General features: G+C 37.9%; 1 protein-coding gene across 9 annotated transcripts in view; it reads right to left on the reverse strand.

Annotated features, from left to right (window-relative positions):
• The window catches only part of LOC134675244 (uncharacterized), an 87,870-nt gene that overhangs the window by 13,800 nt on the left and 56,259 nt on the right, over positions 1-17,811 (reverse strand). For 7 of the 9 annotated variants that reach the window (XM_063533494.1, XM_063533502.1, XM_063533465.1 and 4 more), the window contains 6 exons: positions 11,224-11,374; positions 7,502-7,748; positions 6,444-6,539; positions 1,106-1,352; positions 410-590; positions 179-335 (listed from right to left, as the gene is read on the reverse strand). In XM_063533494.1, the coding sequence (XP_063389564.1) occupies positions 179-335; positions 410-590; positions 1,106-1,352; positions 6,444-6,539; positions 7,502-7,748; positions 11,224-11,374 (1,079 nt within the window). Of the gene's footprint in view, positions 1-178; positions 336-409; positions 591-1,105; positions 1,353-2,932; positions 3,329-6,443; positions 6,540-7,501; positions 7,749-11,223; positions 11,375-17,811 lie in introns of those variants that run through there. The other 2 variants (XM_063533472.1, XM_063533511.1) reach the window with 2 other exon arrangements.

A 17,811-nucleotide genomic window follows, 5' to 3' on the forward strand; every position in this document is an offset into this window, starting at 1 on the left:
TGTAGGTAATGTAGTTTTTTCTACTATTCTACTATAAATTAACTCCAGAGCTGCTTATTATTTGTTGATTTTATTTTTTGAGGTAGCGTATTTGCTTTTTAAGGTAGGGTATTTTCCACAATGCCCTCCGTTCAGAACAACTCTTATTTAGTCTATTGTTATTAGTATATTTTCATACCGTTGAATTGCTGAGAGCAGCCGAGTTGATGGAACTGCTCATGATCTTTCTTCTGTAGAGGTTTGGCAGACTTTGGCTCTTGATAACCGAGTTGCTCATATCACTAGTTGCATCGGTCGCTTCATGGGAATCCTCATTGTTGTTCCCCGAAGGGTGCCTGTGTACAATATATGAGTGATTAGTTGACAATCAATTAAAATAAAAACATTTTTAGAAACATGTCAAACTTACCTCCTTAAAGGCGAATGGTTGGTCTGTTTCTTAAGCTTACTCCAAGTAGTTAATCCTAAGTCACTCCTAGCCATAGAAGTAGTTAGCTTATTGGTTAGTTTCTTACATCTTTCTAATAATTCTAAATTCCTGCGTGTTCTTTCATCTACCGTTGCATTATCTTCTTGCTTATCCAATTTGTCTGAAAATAGAACGAAGACAATTATGTACAAAGTGTATGTATATGTACACTTCGACACAATGAATCATATTAGACGTAATCACGACTAAGGTAAACAATTATGTCATTATCTGAAATTCCTCACTCTATGTAATGTATGATTGGATCGAACGATTCGTTTTTCCAAAAACCTAATTTTAATTGATACTAAAATTTAGAAACTTTGATTGAAACTTTACTTTGTTATACTTACACAAGTTTTTTTTTTACTGTTTTGGGACTTCAACTGATATGTGTTCATTCCGGTAGTAAAATTAGAAATATTTAACAAAGTGTAACAAAATACGAGTACAATAGTACAATAAAACCAATCAGCGTGTTTTTCCTATAGTGCACATAAAATTTCCAGGAGTATTTTATCCTCATGCGCATTAAATATGTGTACTTTAGTTACTTATAGGGGTAAACTACCTTCGACACCTACATCGATACATGTAGGTGGAAAAACAAAACAATTTCGATGCAATATAACTAACCATGTTTTTGATTGACGGCAAACTCGTTACACTCGCTGTCTTCAGAGTAGACGGTAAGGCTGCCCTCGAAGGCGATGGTGTAGTTGTCCTTGTTGGCCTGGCACGTGAGGATGAGGTCCTGCTCCGCGGGCAGCGAGCAGTCCAGGCTGTCCACGCTGAAGTGCACGCCGTGCTCCTTCACCGGCGAGAACAGCAGCTCCGACTTGCAGATCGACATCGTGTTGATGGAACCGACGGACTCTTCGCCCTATACATACATCACGTGAGTACATGTACAATATTGGCAGACGATAAAATGACTTATGTTTAAGGGCTCATTTAGACGGCGCGCGAATTCGCACGCGATTTTCGTTACATTGCCGACCATTGAAGTTACATTAATTCAGTCGAACGATCTAATAACGCAATGTAATGAAACTCGCATGCGAGTTCCCGCATCGTCTAAATGAGCCCTAATGGTTGGAATATTCAGTGAACGAGCGATATCAGTGGTGCACTGTTACTGTGTACCTATTGTAGGCGTCGTTTGTACCCATTACTAGAATGGGCGGATATATTATATTATAAGGATCACCGTTTACTCGCTGTCGTGTATGAAATATTAGGTACCCTCCTTTAGAAAGTTGAAGTGAACAATAGTACTTAAGTATAATAAAAAAATAATTTTTAAAGATAGGAATGTTAGGTATGTTTAGATACCTAGGTATATCAAGCCATTTGGCCATTAATTAATATTTTGTTCCTTATTATACCATAATAATAACTAGGTATATTACATATAAAGAAAGAGGAGTGTTCTCGAAATGTTTCTCGGAAGATTTCAACACATGAACGGCTCTCGCTAGAACATAAACATTTACGCTGCACGGGTATTTTGGATGCGGATGCAACTCGAGACTAAAATAGGAAACAAGCAATCTGTAACTTTTACTTTACAACTGCTGTGATCAATCCATCTATTTGGGCTATCTAACATCTTTTGATTAAAGAATGAGGTAATTGAGACATATGTTACATCTAAGGATTAAAGATAATCTTGATAATACATTTATCTACTCCAAATTAAACGGATATCGTAAAATTAAAAATAGTAATACCTACATATATAGAAAGTCATAAAGTAGCAATGATTAAAACATTTTATTTCTAGGGAAATTAAGTGTCAGATAGTGCCGTGACGATGCATTTTTATTTCTGTTCTTGATTTTAACTAGAATGCTTGTATTTTACGTATAAAATAATCCTTTTCGGTTTCATAATTCATATGAAACGATGAATAGCATAAATCCTTTATTAATCGAATGTTCAAGAGTTCAGTTGCAGTAACTTTATGACAAACAACATGGCGACCGGCGAGCGCGCGTTATCATCAATTTAATTCCTTTTCCTGCTACAATGAGGTCACAAACCAAACAACCACTCATTTATATTATACATGGAGCAGTAGGTAACAAAAACGCACTATCAAATTAATTTGATTACACAGTCGAATTAGCTTTGTTGAGAATTTGGGGGTAATTTCATATTCTTAATGACATAATGATTAGTAATAGATGTGTAAATAAACAAAAACATTAATCATATGTTATTAGTGGCATAGAGAGCGAGTAGGTATAAGAACAGATAACATTGTGGTGGGTGGGTGCGATATAAAAAGTGTTATTGCAGAGTTTTGACGAAAAATATGATATTTGCATAGGAGATGGTGATGGTTGCAAATCTATAATGACAAATAAGTAGCTAATTGGTAATTTAAACTGTTAACAAATATAGATAGGCCTAGATATTCCGCTGTTAAAAAAAAGTGTATGTTTTAAGATGACTCACTGAGTAATATCCATCGTAGGATTCGTAATCATAACCGTCCGTCACACCCATTTTGAAATAAACGCCTATCGGCACTGTCCACGTGATCACAGTTCACTCTCAAATAAAAACCACTGCTTTAAGATTAAAACTAAACGTTTAAATATAATCAAAAAGTCACAAAGTCCAATGTTTATGTCACGCAAACATAACTGGCCACTGGGTCACTTGTTCCGGGGTCAAACTTGGGATTAGAAGAGTTCCAACGAGTTGGCTTCATCGTAAGGAAGTACAGAGTACAATCTGTCCGAGAGCCCTGGGCGCGACTGGGGCAGCGGGAATACACATTTTAATATTAGCCACCGCGTGCGCTTCTCAAACTTCAGAGAAATAAAATGACGATATCAACGTGTTATCAACGCCTGGCTACGAACACAACTGTAAAAATATAGTATAGATTGCGGAGGGCGGTATGCATCATTAGCATCAGAATATTTGTTAGTCTAATTAGCGTATTTCGGTGTGCCTCGGTTTTTAAGTCTAACAGAATAGACGTTATTGTATACGAGTTTAAACTCAAGCCTAATTACGATATGCAAGTAACTAATATTACGCTATTTAGAATTCGATAACGATTGAGACCCTCAACAGTTTGAGTAGAACTGACTGATAGGATAGACTTCATTGGTAAACTCACACATGGCGGCAGTATGTGCACGACCACACAGAAGGACAATTAAATATAGCGCGCGCACACACACATCAGTATCGGTCGTATGAAGGGGAACCGGGGAGTAACGAGCTAACGAGTAGTTGAGATTGACGCAATTCAGCGTGGACGGTACACACACATGAACACTGGTCTTATTTTGTCGTTACTACTTGTACATCCCGTGGGACCAACGTACTGTGTTGTAAGAGTCAGGAAGACATTGTGGATGCTAGTCCAGTCCAGACTTTCGAATGGGCATGTGTGGGTGTCTCTTGTGACACCACTTACGGTTAATTGAGACCGTCGTTGCGTGACAAATTTTATCATTACTTTACTTTCCGTTACAGCAACTAAGGCTGGCGAACTAAAGTACAGTCAGCCAAGAAAGTGGTTTACCATTTTCTTGGCTGACTATACATATTTTATAAGAATGTATAGAAAGAATCCGAGAATACAAGTATTTGTCAAAACAACAGATATGGAAATTTCGAAATGCAAGTAGTCGGTAAACTGTACAGGGGTTCAGGGATAACAATGTCATATTTGTTCGTTATTGTTTTTATGTGCTTTGCTCGGAAAGCATAATTATAAAGACTCAAAAATGCGCGTTTTCCTAGAGATAAGACTCAGCTAGATCTATCGATTTTTCGCCCCCGAAATCTCCCATATAACAAATTTCATCGAAATCGTTAGAGCAGTTTCCGAGATCCCTGAAATATATATATGTACATATAAATATACGACAATTGTTCGTTTAAAGGTATAAGATTAGTAACCGCCTGTTGTTTAACCTCTTCTTTCTGTATTATTTGTATTGTTTTCTGTAATGAGGTGTGCAGTAAAGAGTATTTGTATTGTATTGTATTGTATTAGTAGTATGACATTAGGTACAAGTAACTGATATACGATGTGCCAGGTGCTCTGTTGGCATGGGCGAGCATCGAATCATCGCCGCATATCAATGCAATGATCGTATATAAGACCTATTTTAAACTTTAAACCACTTACAATAATGTTAATGTCCAGAGAGGAAAATGGTGACTACGTTTGTATGGCAAGGCAGTTTCGGGGCGGTTGTGGCGGTGTTATATTTTTTTTATATTAATCAGTTTTGACTCTGACACTGTAAAAAAAAATTATTACACTAAAATTCATTAATTTTCTACACTAAAAGCTAATTTCTAATATCAGTCAGATATTGTAGAGCGCTGGTGGCCTAGTGGTAAGAGCGTGCGACTTTCAATCCGGAGGTCGCTGGTCCAAGCCCGGCTCGTAAGTAGGCACCAATGAGTTTTTCGGAAGTTATGTACGAAATATCATTTTAATATTTACCAGGAAACTGGACTAATCTTAATAAGGCCTACTTTCCCCTCTGGGTATGGAAGGTCAGATCAAATGGAGATGGCAGCCGCTTTCGTAAAAAATAGTGCCTACGTCAATTCTTGGGATTAGTTGTCAAGCTGACCCCAGGCTCCCATGAGCAGTGGCAAAATGCCGGTATAACGCGAGGAGGAGCAGGAGGGTCAGATATTGCATATCGATATACATATTTCAATGAACAGCGACGCGTAAAATAAATTTGCTTCTTTTCTTACTCTCAGTATTAAAGCATCTGTACCAAAGTGGAATAGTACAGACTAGTAGGTAGATAGGTACCTGATATGATGAACCTAGAACGTCAAAAAAATATTCTAAATCGGACTACTGTCATACCTGCCGCAGGAGCAATTTAGGGGGTGATTTCTTATGGGAAGGTGACGCGCTATTAAGCTTCTCTAGCTAGCCTTTGTCGCCATTTCTTACTTAGCTTATAAAACAAACGAAATAGAACAAAAACAAGTTTTTTAAGAAAATCTTAAATTCGCTGCGTATTTTTAGGGTTCCGTACCCAAAGGCTAAAACGGGACCCTCTATTACTAAGACTCCGCTGTCCGTCCGTCCGTCCGTCCATCCATCCGTCTGTCACCAAGCTGTATCTCACGAACCGTGATAGCTAGACAGTTGAAATTTTCACAGATGATGTATTTCTGTTGCCGCTATAACAACAAATACTAAAAAGTACGGAACTCTCGTGGGCGAGTCCGACTCGCACTTGTCCGGTTTTTTTAAGTATGGTATTTCAAGCAACACACCTAATTACAGGCTAGATATACCTTATGCTATTGTAAGTACAAATTTTCAGAGCAATCTAGCCAGTCATTTTAAAATGAGAGCGTAACCACAGAATAAATAATAGTACTAGGTACAGAAGACTCACTATTGTTATGTGAATTGTGCCTCGTGCAAAGAGCATCATCATTAATACCTCTATCAAAGAAAATCACCGTGACAAAAAGAAAAGCTGAAAGTTTTATATGTACATATATGTAGATATGTTTATATTGGATTAAACTTTTAAGGTTTACAGACCAAAATATTCTTGCAGTTCCTGAACTGAATCGTTATGTGTTTACACAACAGCGACATCTAATGAACTACTACTGAAACATTTTAATTGCCTACTGCTACATTGCTACGGCGCCGGACTAGGTGGCGCTGCTATGTTCAAAATACGTACAATGAGATTTTCTCGTGGCAATATTAAATTTAATATTGAATAGTTCAAGAAATACGTACTTTTACTCTATTAATTAACTATACATATATTATGACTTGTTAACTAAACACTTAAATCTGCTAGTTCTACAGTCATAACCAAAACTTTAAATGGTGCACAACATGTAATAGAATGAAATGAGATGATTTAAGCACTGATGGAATAGAAACTAACATAGAACAAGAAACGATTAAAATGAGCCATCGAAGCAATGAGTGGCGAACCTGAAAACTACTGTCGCCACTGAGAGAGCTGTCGAACCGAAACTTTTCCATGAGAGAACTTGAGATGCTGGCGAACATCTCGCCTCGGGGGTTACTCTGCAATGCACCATGACATGATCAACCATAAGAATTAAAATATAACTGAAAATAAACATAAATATAAAGGAATAAATAAGATGGGTTCATAAATAATAAAATATAAACCGGCACCGATAGTGGTTAATAATGGTTAATAAATAAAATCGACTTCGACTCCGTTTTTTAACCATTTCTTGAATTTTCAAGGTTCTCGATTTAAAATAATTGACAAATGCAAGATATAAAAATACATTTGCCTCATAATTGCTGATACTTTTTCGCAAGAAATATTTATATGACGACGCTGTAATAGCGTGTCATGTCCTTTTATGATGACTTCCTTTTTAGTCACACTGTGACACACGCAGGAGATTCATTAAAACCTCTTTAATGAAAACCCCAAGACTTCACAGTTACGACATTTCTCAAAGAGTCTCTTTACCGCTAATGACATTTTATGGCTTGAGATGACATTCGGACGGCAATTGCAGCTGTATTATGGTTGCAACATTAACTGTTGCGGCCTTGAAGCGGGCGCTGTATCCGTCAATTTCCTTGATAAAATGAGTGACGGATTGAACATTGTTATCGCGGCAGTAATTCACTATTTTTCAGAGTCTGTACGGAAAGAAAAGAGTCGTGGAATATTTGGGCCCTATACATTCCACGACTCTTCACTGTCCGCAAGAGTCTATGAAGAAATTAACAGATACACCGCGATATCAACGCCACTCAATAATCGCAACAGTAATGCAGCCGCAGTTCACATCCGAATGTCGCCTGTAGGGATGAGATCGAAAGTTGAAACCTAGCTAACCTACCTAAATAGGTAGCTATTTCATTTTCACACAAACTAAGTACTCGTAGTATCAAATTATGATACTTCGAACATATAGTTTGACAACTTTTTCCTCTTTCGATTTCATCCGAATTGCGAATCAGAACTACGTTACGAGGCAGGATGTCCAATATAAACTTACTTCATGCGTTCGGTCATCAGTTATGGTGTCGTGCGGGAGATTGGCTGTCATGAGCAGGGCGTGGATATCTTCGGTCTTGAAGCTCTCCATGTCGGCCTCGGCGAGGTTGGCATCGAGGTCGCGCGCGATGTCGTTGTAGCGCGACGTGAACTCGAAGCGCGAGGCGAGATCGCTGATGCCTTTGTAGGACGCCGACACCGAGGACAACACCGACGTGTGGTGACAGGAGCCGTCGCGGAATATCGGGCTGGAAACAAATATTTGTAATGTTTAGGGACAAGTGAGATTCGGGGAATAAGTATTGTAACTAATGTTAAGTGTTGAGTGACGTTGTCATATCGCTGGCCCAATATTACAGGGTTCTATGTTACATTTTAGATAGTTGAAATTCGACTTAATGTCACTACGACAATGTTCAAATTTCAGTTCGATAAAAGTGAAACATATTTAGAACCCTGTAGTATTGGGCCAGCGATATGGCGTTATTCATAAACACACAAGCGTCAATAAGCCATTCATTGTATGCATTATTTCTCTCAATCTGACTTATGTAAGTTATGTATTTGTAATAAAGGGATAAAATATAAATTAACTAATTGAGGCTTGTACAATTTTATGATTAGGGGGTCAATGTCTACAATAATAAAATTAATCATTAAGTACTTAGTATGCAACCATATTTTTCTTAATTTTCTTTGACTCGTATTCTGGAGTGTCACTGGGTGAAATAAAAAAAGGTAAGTACAGCAGCTATAGGTAGGCTAAGATGATTTAAAAATCTTGCGGCACGGAATTAGTCCGGGTGTATAAAACCAACGCGGATAATTTGATTGCTGAACACAATAAAACGTAATTAACAGGTGGGTACTTAGAGTTCCTTTCCTCTTTTCAATATCTTTTAATTTTTGATCCACTTTAATTATAGCGTGTAGGTAGAAAGCTGTCTACACATTTCAATATTTTTAAATTCATATCACGAAAACTCGCTTCCAACTCATTGAGTAGATGTCGACATTTTTATCGCATTGACGCATTAATTGAATTCCCTGCAGCTGTAGTTTATACTTTAGTATTATGAAAATAATATCAAGTAATACCCCGAGCCGGAGGAACGGAACCCGGTATGTTCTGTTATTTTAATGTAACATTCCTACGTTAACAGCACTCACACCTACAGTCTCCTTCTACATTATATCATAGTTGGTGTTCATATCTTTACATTGTCAACATACGGGTCTAATTTGCAGAGATGGTTTTGACTGTCATAAACGTTTACGGCAGAGATAAATACATAAATAAATAAATATCAGGGGAAATATTACACAGATCAACCTAGCCCCAAACTAAGCAAAGCTTGTACTATGGCTGCTAGACGACGATATACATACTTATATATATAAATATACTTATATACATAGAAAACAACCATGACTCAGGAACAAATATTTTCGTTTGTTCATCACACGAATATTTAAATGCCCATACCGGGATTCGAACCCAGGACCATCGGCTTCACTGGCACCGGTCGTCAAAGAGAGATTAAAGATGAATTTTTCAAAGTAGACGTCAAAGGGTCTAGCAGGCTAAGCGAACAAGAAGTGCCCCCAACGACGGATTTGGTCATTCTTTCAGGTGGTGTACTGGCAGGTCCTAAGAACTCTCTATGCTTAATATCAGTCCTCGATCTTCTTTTGTTTTCGAGTTATTCAGGATAATGTAAATCATCAGTGTATCATTGAAAGTGTCATATTTTGTAAACCGTTCAAGTTAGATTAACTAAACAAAATTATATTTGACAACAATAAAATAGACTACAAAATGAATATGTTTAACCTGCATCATGTCCTTATACTTCATTATAAAAAAAAACATTTTATTTTTCTTCTCATTATTTTTTATACTATTCGCGGAGGTACACCTACAAAAAAAATATGCATGAGTAGCCACTAATACCCACTATAATAATATACACATATAAAAATATTTGCATAAATCTTCGTGCGTCATGTCAAAAAAAAAACATTATCGAACAAGGATCTCGGAAACGGCTCTAACGATTTCGATGAATTTTGCTATATGGGTGTTTTCGGGGGCGATAAATTGATTTAGCTAGGTCTTATCTCTGGGAAAACGCGCATTTTTGAGTTTTTTTATGTTTAGAGCCGTTTCCGAGATCCTTGTTCGATAATGTTTTTTTTTTGACATGACGCACGAAGATTTATGCAAATATTTTTATATATGTATATAGTGGGTATTAGTTGCTACTCATGCATATTTTTTTTGTAGGTGTACCTCCGCGAATAGTATAAAAAATAATGAGAAGAAAAACATTTTTTTTTATAATGAAGTATAAGGACATGATGCAGGTTAAACATATTCATTTTGTAGTCTATTTTATTGTTGTCAAATATAATTTTGTTTGGTTAATGTAACTTGAACGGTTTACAAAATATGACACTTTCAATGATACACTGATGATTTTACATGATCCTAAATAACTCGAAAACAAAAGAAGATCGAGGACTGATATTAAGCATAGAGAGTTCTTAGGACCTGCCAGTACACCACCTGAAAGAATGACCAAATCCGTCGTTGGGGGCACTTCTTGTTCGCTTAGCCTGCTAGACCCTTTATTAAGTTCATAACGTTAAGGTCGTTAAGTATTCTATTATGCCCATCTAGCTACTCCATTTATAGAAGACCCGACACTTTTAATGCTAAGTGACATCAGCACCGTAGAGGTGCAATAAATTACTTAAAAATTATAAAACCATGACATCACCCAAAAAACTGTCGAGGTAACTAATTATAGTAATGATAACAATATTAGGTATTTTATAAAGTTTTTTTTTTCAAAATATGAATATCATAAGTGGAGAAATCAGAGGTATCTCTGGCAGAGCTAGCTATCGCTAGCCGAGGAAATTACCTTAAGAGGAAAGGGGACGGCCGCTTCTCCATACAAACGTAGTCCCCATTATCCTCTCCGGATATTGACATTATGGAAAATATTTTAAAATAATTTGATGTATATTAACCATAGCTATGCCCCTGCCCCTACGTTTGACTTTTCTAGATTTTTTGATAGTAGCAAAAATTAGGAGCTCAAAACAGATTACATACTTACACATTTTTAAATGCTCCTAACTTTTATAATAATTAAATATTTGAGAAATATGAAACTTAGAGTGGCTTTGGTTGATACACAACAAATTGAGTCAAAATATTTCGATAATGTTAATATCCAGAGAGGATACTTAACTAAATACCTACTTATACTTTGTAAATACCTATATGAATGTTGTAGAATGTAGTTTTAAGAATAATTTTTAATTTGCATGCTGTAATGAGATAGCGGATCAAGGTATCCACCTCATCGCCTTAGGCCATCGGTCTTAGGTTAGGTTAGCAGTGATGCCATTGCTAACCTAACCTAAGACCTGTAACTAACCCTTTTTCTGCAAATAAATATGATTGTGATTATGATTTTAGGAAAATGAGGAATACGTTTGTATGAAAAGCCGACTTCGCGCGGGTCCTCCACTTTCGTCTTATGGGTCCTCTACACGATGGGTCAGCGCCGACCACTTCAAGGGACGCAGCCATGCGGTTGAATGAGATAGCAATATCACTTGCTCCCTCTAACGCATAAATGCGTCCCTTGGAGTAGCCGGCGTTGGCCCATCGTGTAGAGGAGCCCTTAAGAGTCAAGCAACACTTACTTATAGTCGAGGAACCAGAGGTAGCCGGAGTTGTCGCAGTGCGCGTCGAGGTCGTCGGCCGAGTGCTGGCTGCCGGCGAGGCTGGTGTTGCTGTTGCAGTCCTCGTCCACGCCGGGGCTTGCCGCCTTCAGGCCCAGCCGCGGCGGTGGCCCTGGAACGTACCACACACTACAGTTAGCTACTGCTCTATACAAAAACTCTTCACAACTTCAACCTCTAATGGCGCCTCTACACGATGGACCAGCGCCGGCCACTCCAAGAGACGGATTTATGCGTAAGAGGGAGCAAGTGATATTGCTATTTCATTCTACCGCATGGCTGCGTCCCTTGGAGTGGCCGGCGCTGGCCCATCGTGTAGAGGAGCCATAACAATAAAGGCAACTTTATAATTAACGTTTTCAGTGGAAAGGACCCCGGACCTAAAGTATGGAATATGTGGTTTCAGTTAAATATCTTGAGATTTTGAGATGTTATAGATTTCAGAGTCCTGAATAAGTCTCTAGGGGTGATATCACTGTTTCCGAGTCCTTTTCAGAGTTTCGACTGATTTTGTACTAGACTTTAACAAGATTCAATTTTCAATTAAATTGAACCTTAAATAGGTTCAATTTAATTGAAATTATAGTTTTATTATTCTATGAATCTTCATTTAGCAAGACAATAGGCTGTAAGACAGGTTTTATAGTGATAAAATATGATAATTGTCATGCTGATAAAAATCGCAGAAGGAAGTCAGCCGCCGCCTATGACTAACCGGATGGCTAAGTATAAATATTGCTTGAGAACCGACAATGGAGAGCCAGGTGGAATTATAAAATAAATGAAGTAGGTATATTTGAAGAACTATAATTATATAAAATGCTTAACTAAAGTGTTAATATGACTTCCATGCCTCAAAAAGTAAATGCACTATGTTTATTCGTAAAATCTCTATAAGTACTTAGAATAATTCTAGTAAGTATAGTTATTATGGAACTGCGACAGGTTAGCAAATTCAATAGAGGCATCGGCTATAGGTATTTCTCAGTTTCTCCGTCTCCCGGCGCCACATTATTCTGTCACGAGCATTGTATTGTAATACAGGCCCGGGTGGGCACGGGCAGGCCGCGGGGCGTGGGTGGCTCGCCGGACAACATGCCTTCTAGGGAATGTTGATACCGCAGAGATGCAATAAGGAAAAGGGATATTTTTAGCTTAGAGATAGGCGCCTAGCCCCTAGTATCCTTTCTAGGTCCTAGTACAGTCACCTGCAATAATATGTTACTCTCCGAAAGCCGCAAAATATGTGACACGCTCTTATAGCTTTACAAATAAGATCGTGTCAGATATTTTTGCGGCCTTCGTTGTGTAACATTTTAATGCAGGTGACTGTACGTGATATAAAGATCATAGTTATTCTTGGGAATTAATAGAAGAATAGTTGCTGCCGATAAAAACCTTACATTTCTCAACCGGTCTTCATACCCACCATCTTACATAGTCGTATGTACGCGACATCGACTCATACTAAATATAGTCATAAGTTTGCAAGACCCATAATATAAATAAATTCTTGCCTAGATGCCTAATCAGGTTAAACATTTGTATTTTAAATATGAGTAAGAATCATATTAAGTTAAAGATTGATGACACCTCGATGAGTCCCCATACAACCATTTCCAGTCGCCGTTACGACACGGTGTAGACACATCTTGTGTCGACACCGTCTGTTTCGGTCACAATTCCAGTCGCAGAGTCGTCGCCGTGTCGACACAGTTACCAGAAATGGGGAAGGGTCGACACATGACACAAAGTGACATAAAGTGTGGTCGCCGTGTGCACACATTGTTTCGGGTTTGCGACTACTTTATGCCAAAATCATTCGTTCATTCGTTCATTTTGTTCCTGTCAAATGGAAACTGTCAGATGGAAAAATAGTTAAATAAAAATAAGTGACATTAATACGCCATCTCTAAAACGGATTACAAGACGTAATTATATATTGTTTGCATTTATATTACAATAGGACTTAAATTATTATGGGGAATTAAACTGCTCGAGTGATTTGATAAACTAAGTGTAATATAATCAACGCGCCACCACATTGTTTTAGTTTAGCCGGAAAGGAAATTGTTTACTTCTCAGTGCTTGTGTTCATAAATATATTATTTGATGCATTTTTAGTACTTCGATGCGTATACTATACTTAAATAACAGAAATAACGCTTTACATATTACGAAACTTGTTAATTATGATGTATAAATATGGTTTAAGGCTGAGAAATATTGCAGTCACAAAGTAGTCGCAAATGTTTCGACTTTGTGTCGACTCTGTGTAGACACATGACACGCGCTGTCAAAAGTAATAACAAAGTTACTGGATTTGCAAAATGGCTCCTTGTGTTCATTTGTTTTCAGATATTCTCAAAGTGTAAAAATGACGTGGTCAGAGATGGGACTTAATAGATTAACTGTTTATTCGACTAATTAATGGAATAAAAAAAGTTAATCCTCAAATTTTAATCACGATTAGTTTAGTCGACCTAACATAGATTGAAATTGAATTAATCTGAACATTAATCGAATAAATTATCGATTAAATCTCGGTTGGAAGTTGACAGGGGGCCATTTTTGTACGTAAAAATAATAGAAATGTCTTGCATGCAGATGGTAGCCAAACACTTTGTCATAAAAGTCGAGATGGGTGTCTATTTATAGGTTTTAGGGAGTGCCGATTTCAAAAATGATGACCATTTTGGAATCCAAAATGGCGGCCATGCACTGTGTCATAAAAGTCGTCATGGATGTCGTTTTATACGTTTTAGGGGGCCCCAATTTTGAAAATGATGACCATTTTGGAATCCAAAATGGCGGCCATGCACTATGCCATAAAAGTCGTCAGGGGTGTCGTTTTATAGGTTTTAGGAGGCGCAGATTTCAAAAATGATGACCATTTTGGATTCCAAGATGGCGGCCATGCACTATGTCATAAAAGTCGTCATGGATGTCGTTTTATAGGTTTTACGGGGCCCCGATTTAGAAAATGATGACCATTTTGAAATCCAAAATGGCGGCCATGCACTATGTCATAAAAGTCGTCATGGGTGTCGTTTTATAGGTTTTAAGGGGCGCAGATTTCGAAAACGATGACCAATTTGGATTCCAAGATGGCGGCCATGCACTATGTCATAAAAGTCGTCATGGATGTCGTTTTATTGGTTTTAGGGGGCCCCGCTTTCGAAAATGATGACCATTTTGGAATCCAGAATGGCGGCCATGCACTATGTCATAAAAGTCGTCATGGGTGTCGTTTTATAGGTTCTGGGGGGCGCAGATTTCGAAAACGATAACCATTTTCGATTCCAAAATGGCGGCCATGCACTATGTCATAAAAGTCGTCATGGATGTCGTTTTATGGGTTTTAGGGGGCCCCGATTTAGAAAATGATGACCATTTTGAAATCCAAAATGGCGGCCATGCACTATGTCATAAAAGTCGTCATGGATGTCGTTTTATAGGTTTTGGGGGGCGCAGATTTAAAAAATGATGACCATTTTCGATTCCAAAATGGTGGCCATGCACTATGTCATAAAAGTCGTCATGGGTGTCGTTTTATAGGTTTTAGGGGGCGCAGATTACGAAAACGATGACCATTTTGGATTCCAAAATGGCGGCCATGCACTATGTTATAAAAGTCGTCATGGATGTCGTTTTATAGGTTTTAGGGGGCCCCGCTTTCGAAAATGATGACCATTTTGGAATCCAGAATGGCGGCCATGCACTATGTCATGAAAGTTAACATGAGTGTCGTTTTATAGGTTTTGGGGGGCGCAGATTTCGAAAACGATAACCATTTTCGATTCCAAAATGGCGGCCATGCACTATGTCATAAAAGTCGTTTTATAGGTTTTAGGGGGCCCCGATTTAGAAAATGATGACCATTTTGAAATCCAAAATGGCAGCCATGCACTGTCATAAAAGTTGTCATGGGTGTCGTTTTATAGGTTTTGGGGGGCGCAGATTTAGAAAATGATGACCATTTTGGATTCCAAAATGGTGGCCATGCACTATGTCATAAAAGTCGTCATGGGTGTCGTTTTATAGGTATTAGGGGGCGCAGATTTCGAAAACGAAGACCATTTTGGATTCCAAGATGGCGGCCATGCACTATGTCATAAAAGTCGTCATGGATGTCGTTTTGTAGGTTTTAGGGGACGCAGATTTCGAAAATGATGGCCATTTTGGAATCCAAAATGGCGGCCACTCACTATGTCATAAAAGTTGTCATGGGTGTCGTTTTATAGGTTTTGGGGGGCGCAGATTTAGAAAATGATGACCATTTTGGATTCCAAAATGGTGGCCATGCACTATGTCATAAAAGTCATCATGGGTGTCGTTTTATAGGTATTAGGGGGCGCAGATTTCGAAAACGATGACCATTTTGGATTCCAAGATGGCGGCCATGCACTATGTCATAAAAGTCGTCATGGATGTCGTTTTGTAGGTTTTAGGGGACGCAGATTTCGAAAATGATGGCCATTTTGGAATCCAAAATGGCGGCCACGCACTATGTCATAAAAGTTGTCATGGGTGTCGTTTTATAGGTTTTAGGGAGTGCAGAATTCGAAAATGATGACCATTTTGGATTCCAAGATGTCTGCCGTGCACTTTGTCATATAAGCCGTCATAGATGTTGATTTATAGGTGTTAGGAAGAGCAGATTTCGAAAATGATGACCATGACCAACAAAACTTGTCGTTGGTGTCGTTTTATAGGTTTTGGGGGGCGCAGATTTAGAAAATGATGACCATTTTGGATTCCAAAATGGTGGCCATGCACTATGTCATAAAAGTCGTCATGGGTGTCGTTTTATAGGTATTAGGGGGCGCAGATTTCGAAAACGATGACCATTTTGGATTCCAAGATGGCGGCCATGCACTATGTCATAAAAGTCGTCATGGATGTCGTTTTGTAGGTTTTAGGGGACGCAGATTTCGAAAATGATGGCTATTGGAATCCAAAATTGCGGCCACGCACTATGTCATAAAAGTTGTCATGGGTGTCGTTTTATAGGTTTTAGGGGGCCCTGATTTCGAAAATGATGACCATTTTGGAATCCAAAATGGCGGCCATGCAGTATGTCATTAAAGTCGTCATGGCTGTCGTTTTATAGGTTTTAGGGAGCGCAGATTTCGAAAATAATAACTATTTGGGAATCGAAGATGGCGGCCATGCACTATGTTAAAAGTCGACATGGATGTCGTTTTGTTGGTCATGGTCATCATTATCGAAATCTGCTCTTCCTAACACCTATAAATCAACATCTATGACGGCTTATATGACAAAGTGCACGGCAGACATCTTGGAATCCAAAATGGTCATCATTTTCGAATTCTGCACTCCCTAAAACCTATAAAACGATATCCATGACGACTTTTATGACAAAGTGCACGGCACACATCTTGGATTCCAAACTGGTCATCATTTTCGAAATCGGCACTTCCTAAAACCTATAAAACGATATTCATGACGACTTTTCTGACAAAATACGTAGCGGCCATCTTGGATTATAAAATGATCATCGTTTTCGAATTCTGCACTCCCTAAAACCTATAAATCGACATCCGTGACGACGCAAGTTATCTTTATTTTCAGATCTAACAAATTGCTACAGAATACAAAGGACAAAAAAAGAAGCGAGGAGGTAATGAAACAAGCAAACATACAGATGATTCCTCGACGCAATTGGATGCTTCTTAAATTGTGTCCAGATTTATTTGTCATAAAAGTTTTTATTTTTCACGTATTACTCTCACAAGTTCCGTGACATTTCGACCTTGTAATTTTTTAAGTAAATGGTTTTGTTTATCTGTGAGGATCTCACTAGAATAATATAATCAAGGTATGTTTATATTTGATAATTGAAATAGTAACGCAAAAAAAAATTATATTTGTGTCTTATAATCCTACCGAAGACTTTTATTTTTCCTTTTCCTTCTACACAAGTTTGGTCAAGTAATAAGAATTTAGGGCTCTCAATTTTATTTTGACTTCTACAACAGTAAAGCTACGAGGCCATGTTTGGTATCGTTTTCGTATAAATTCGCAGTACCAAATTTAGTTATGGTATCACATTGACACCATTCCAAAGTAAAAACATATAAACTTACTTTCTCTTAAACTCCTCTTCACGCTTAAACTGCTGAACAGTTTTAATTTAAATTTAGTACACATATATTTTGAGTCCCGAGACAGGACATAATAAGTTATCTCAAAAATCATCCTTCAAAGGTGTGAAATGAGGAGTAGGGGGGAATTCAGAATTGACTTCTTGAAGTTAATACTGTTTAAGTTTAGGTTTGAAGTCATGTTTTTTTTTATCATTTTTAACTAAATCAAAGATGTAGACCTTCCCAAATTTAATATAAATCGGTTCAGCGGTTATTGATTTCCCGTACAAATTTCCACGCCACTTTTCACACCTTCAAAAGATGATTTTGGTTATAAGATCTATCCTATGTCCTGTTCCGGGATGCAAACTATTTCTATACCAAATTTCAACGAAATCGGTTCAGCGGTTAAGCGTCAAGAGGAGTTTAAAAAAACCGA

Source organism: Cydia fagiglandana, chromosome 2 (genome assembly GCF_963556715.1).
Source record: "Cydia fagiglandana chromosome 2, ilCydFagi1.1, whole genome shotgun sequence".
Classification (NCBI taxonomy): Eukaryota; Metazoa; Arthropoda; class Insecta; order Lepidoptera; family Tortricidae; genus Cydia; species Cydia fagiglandana.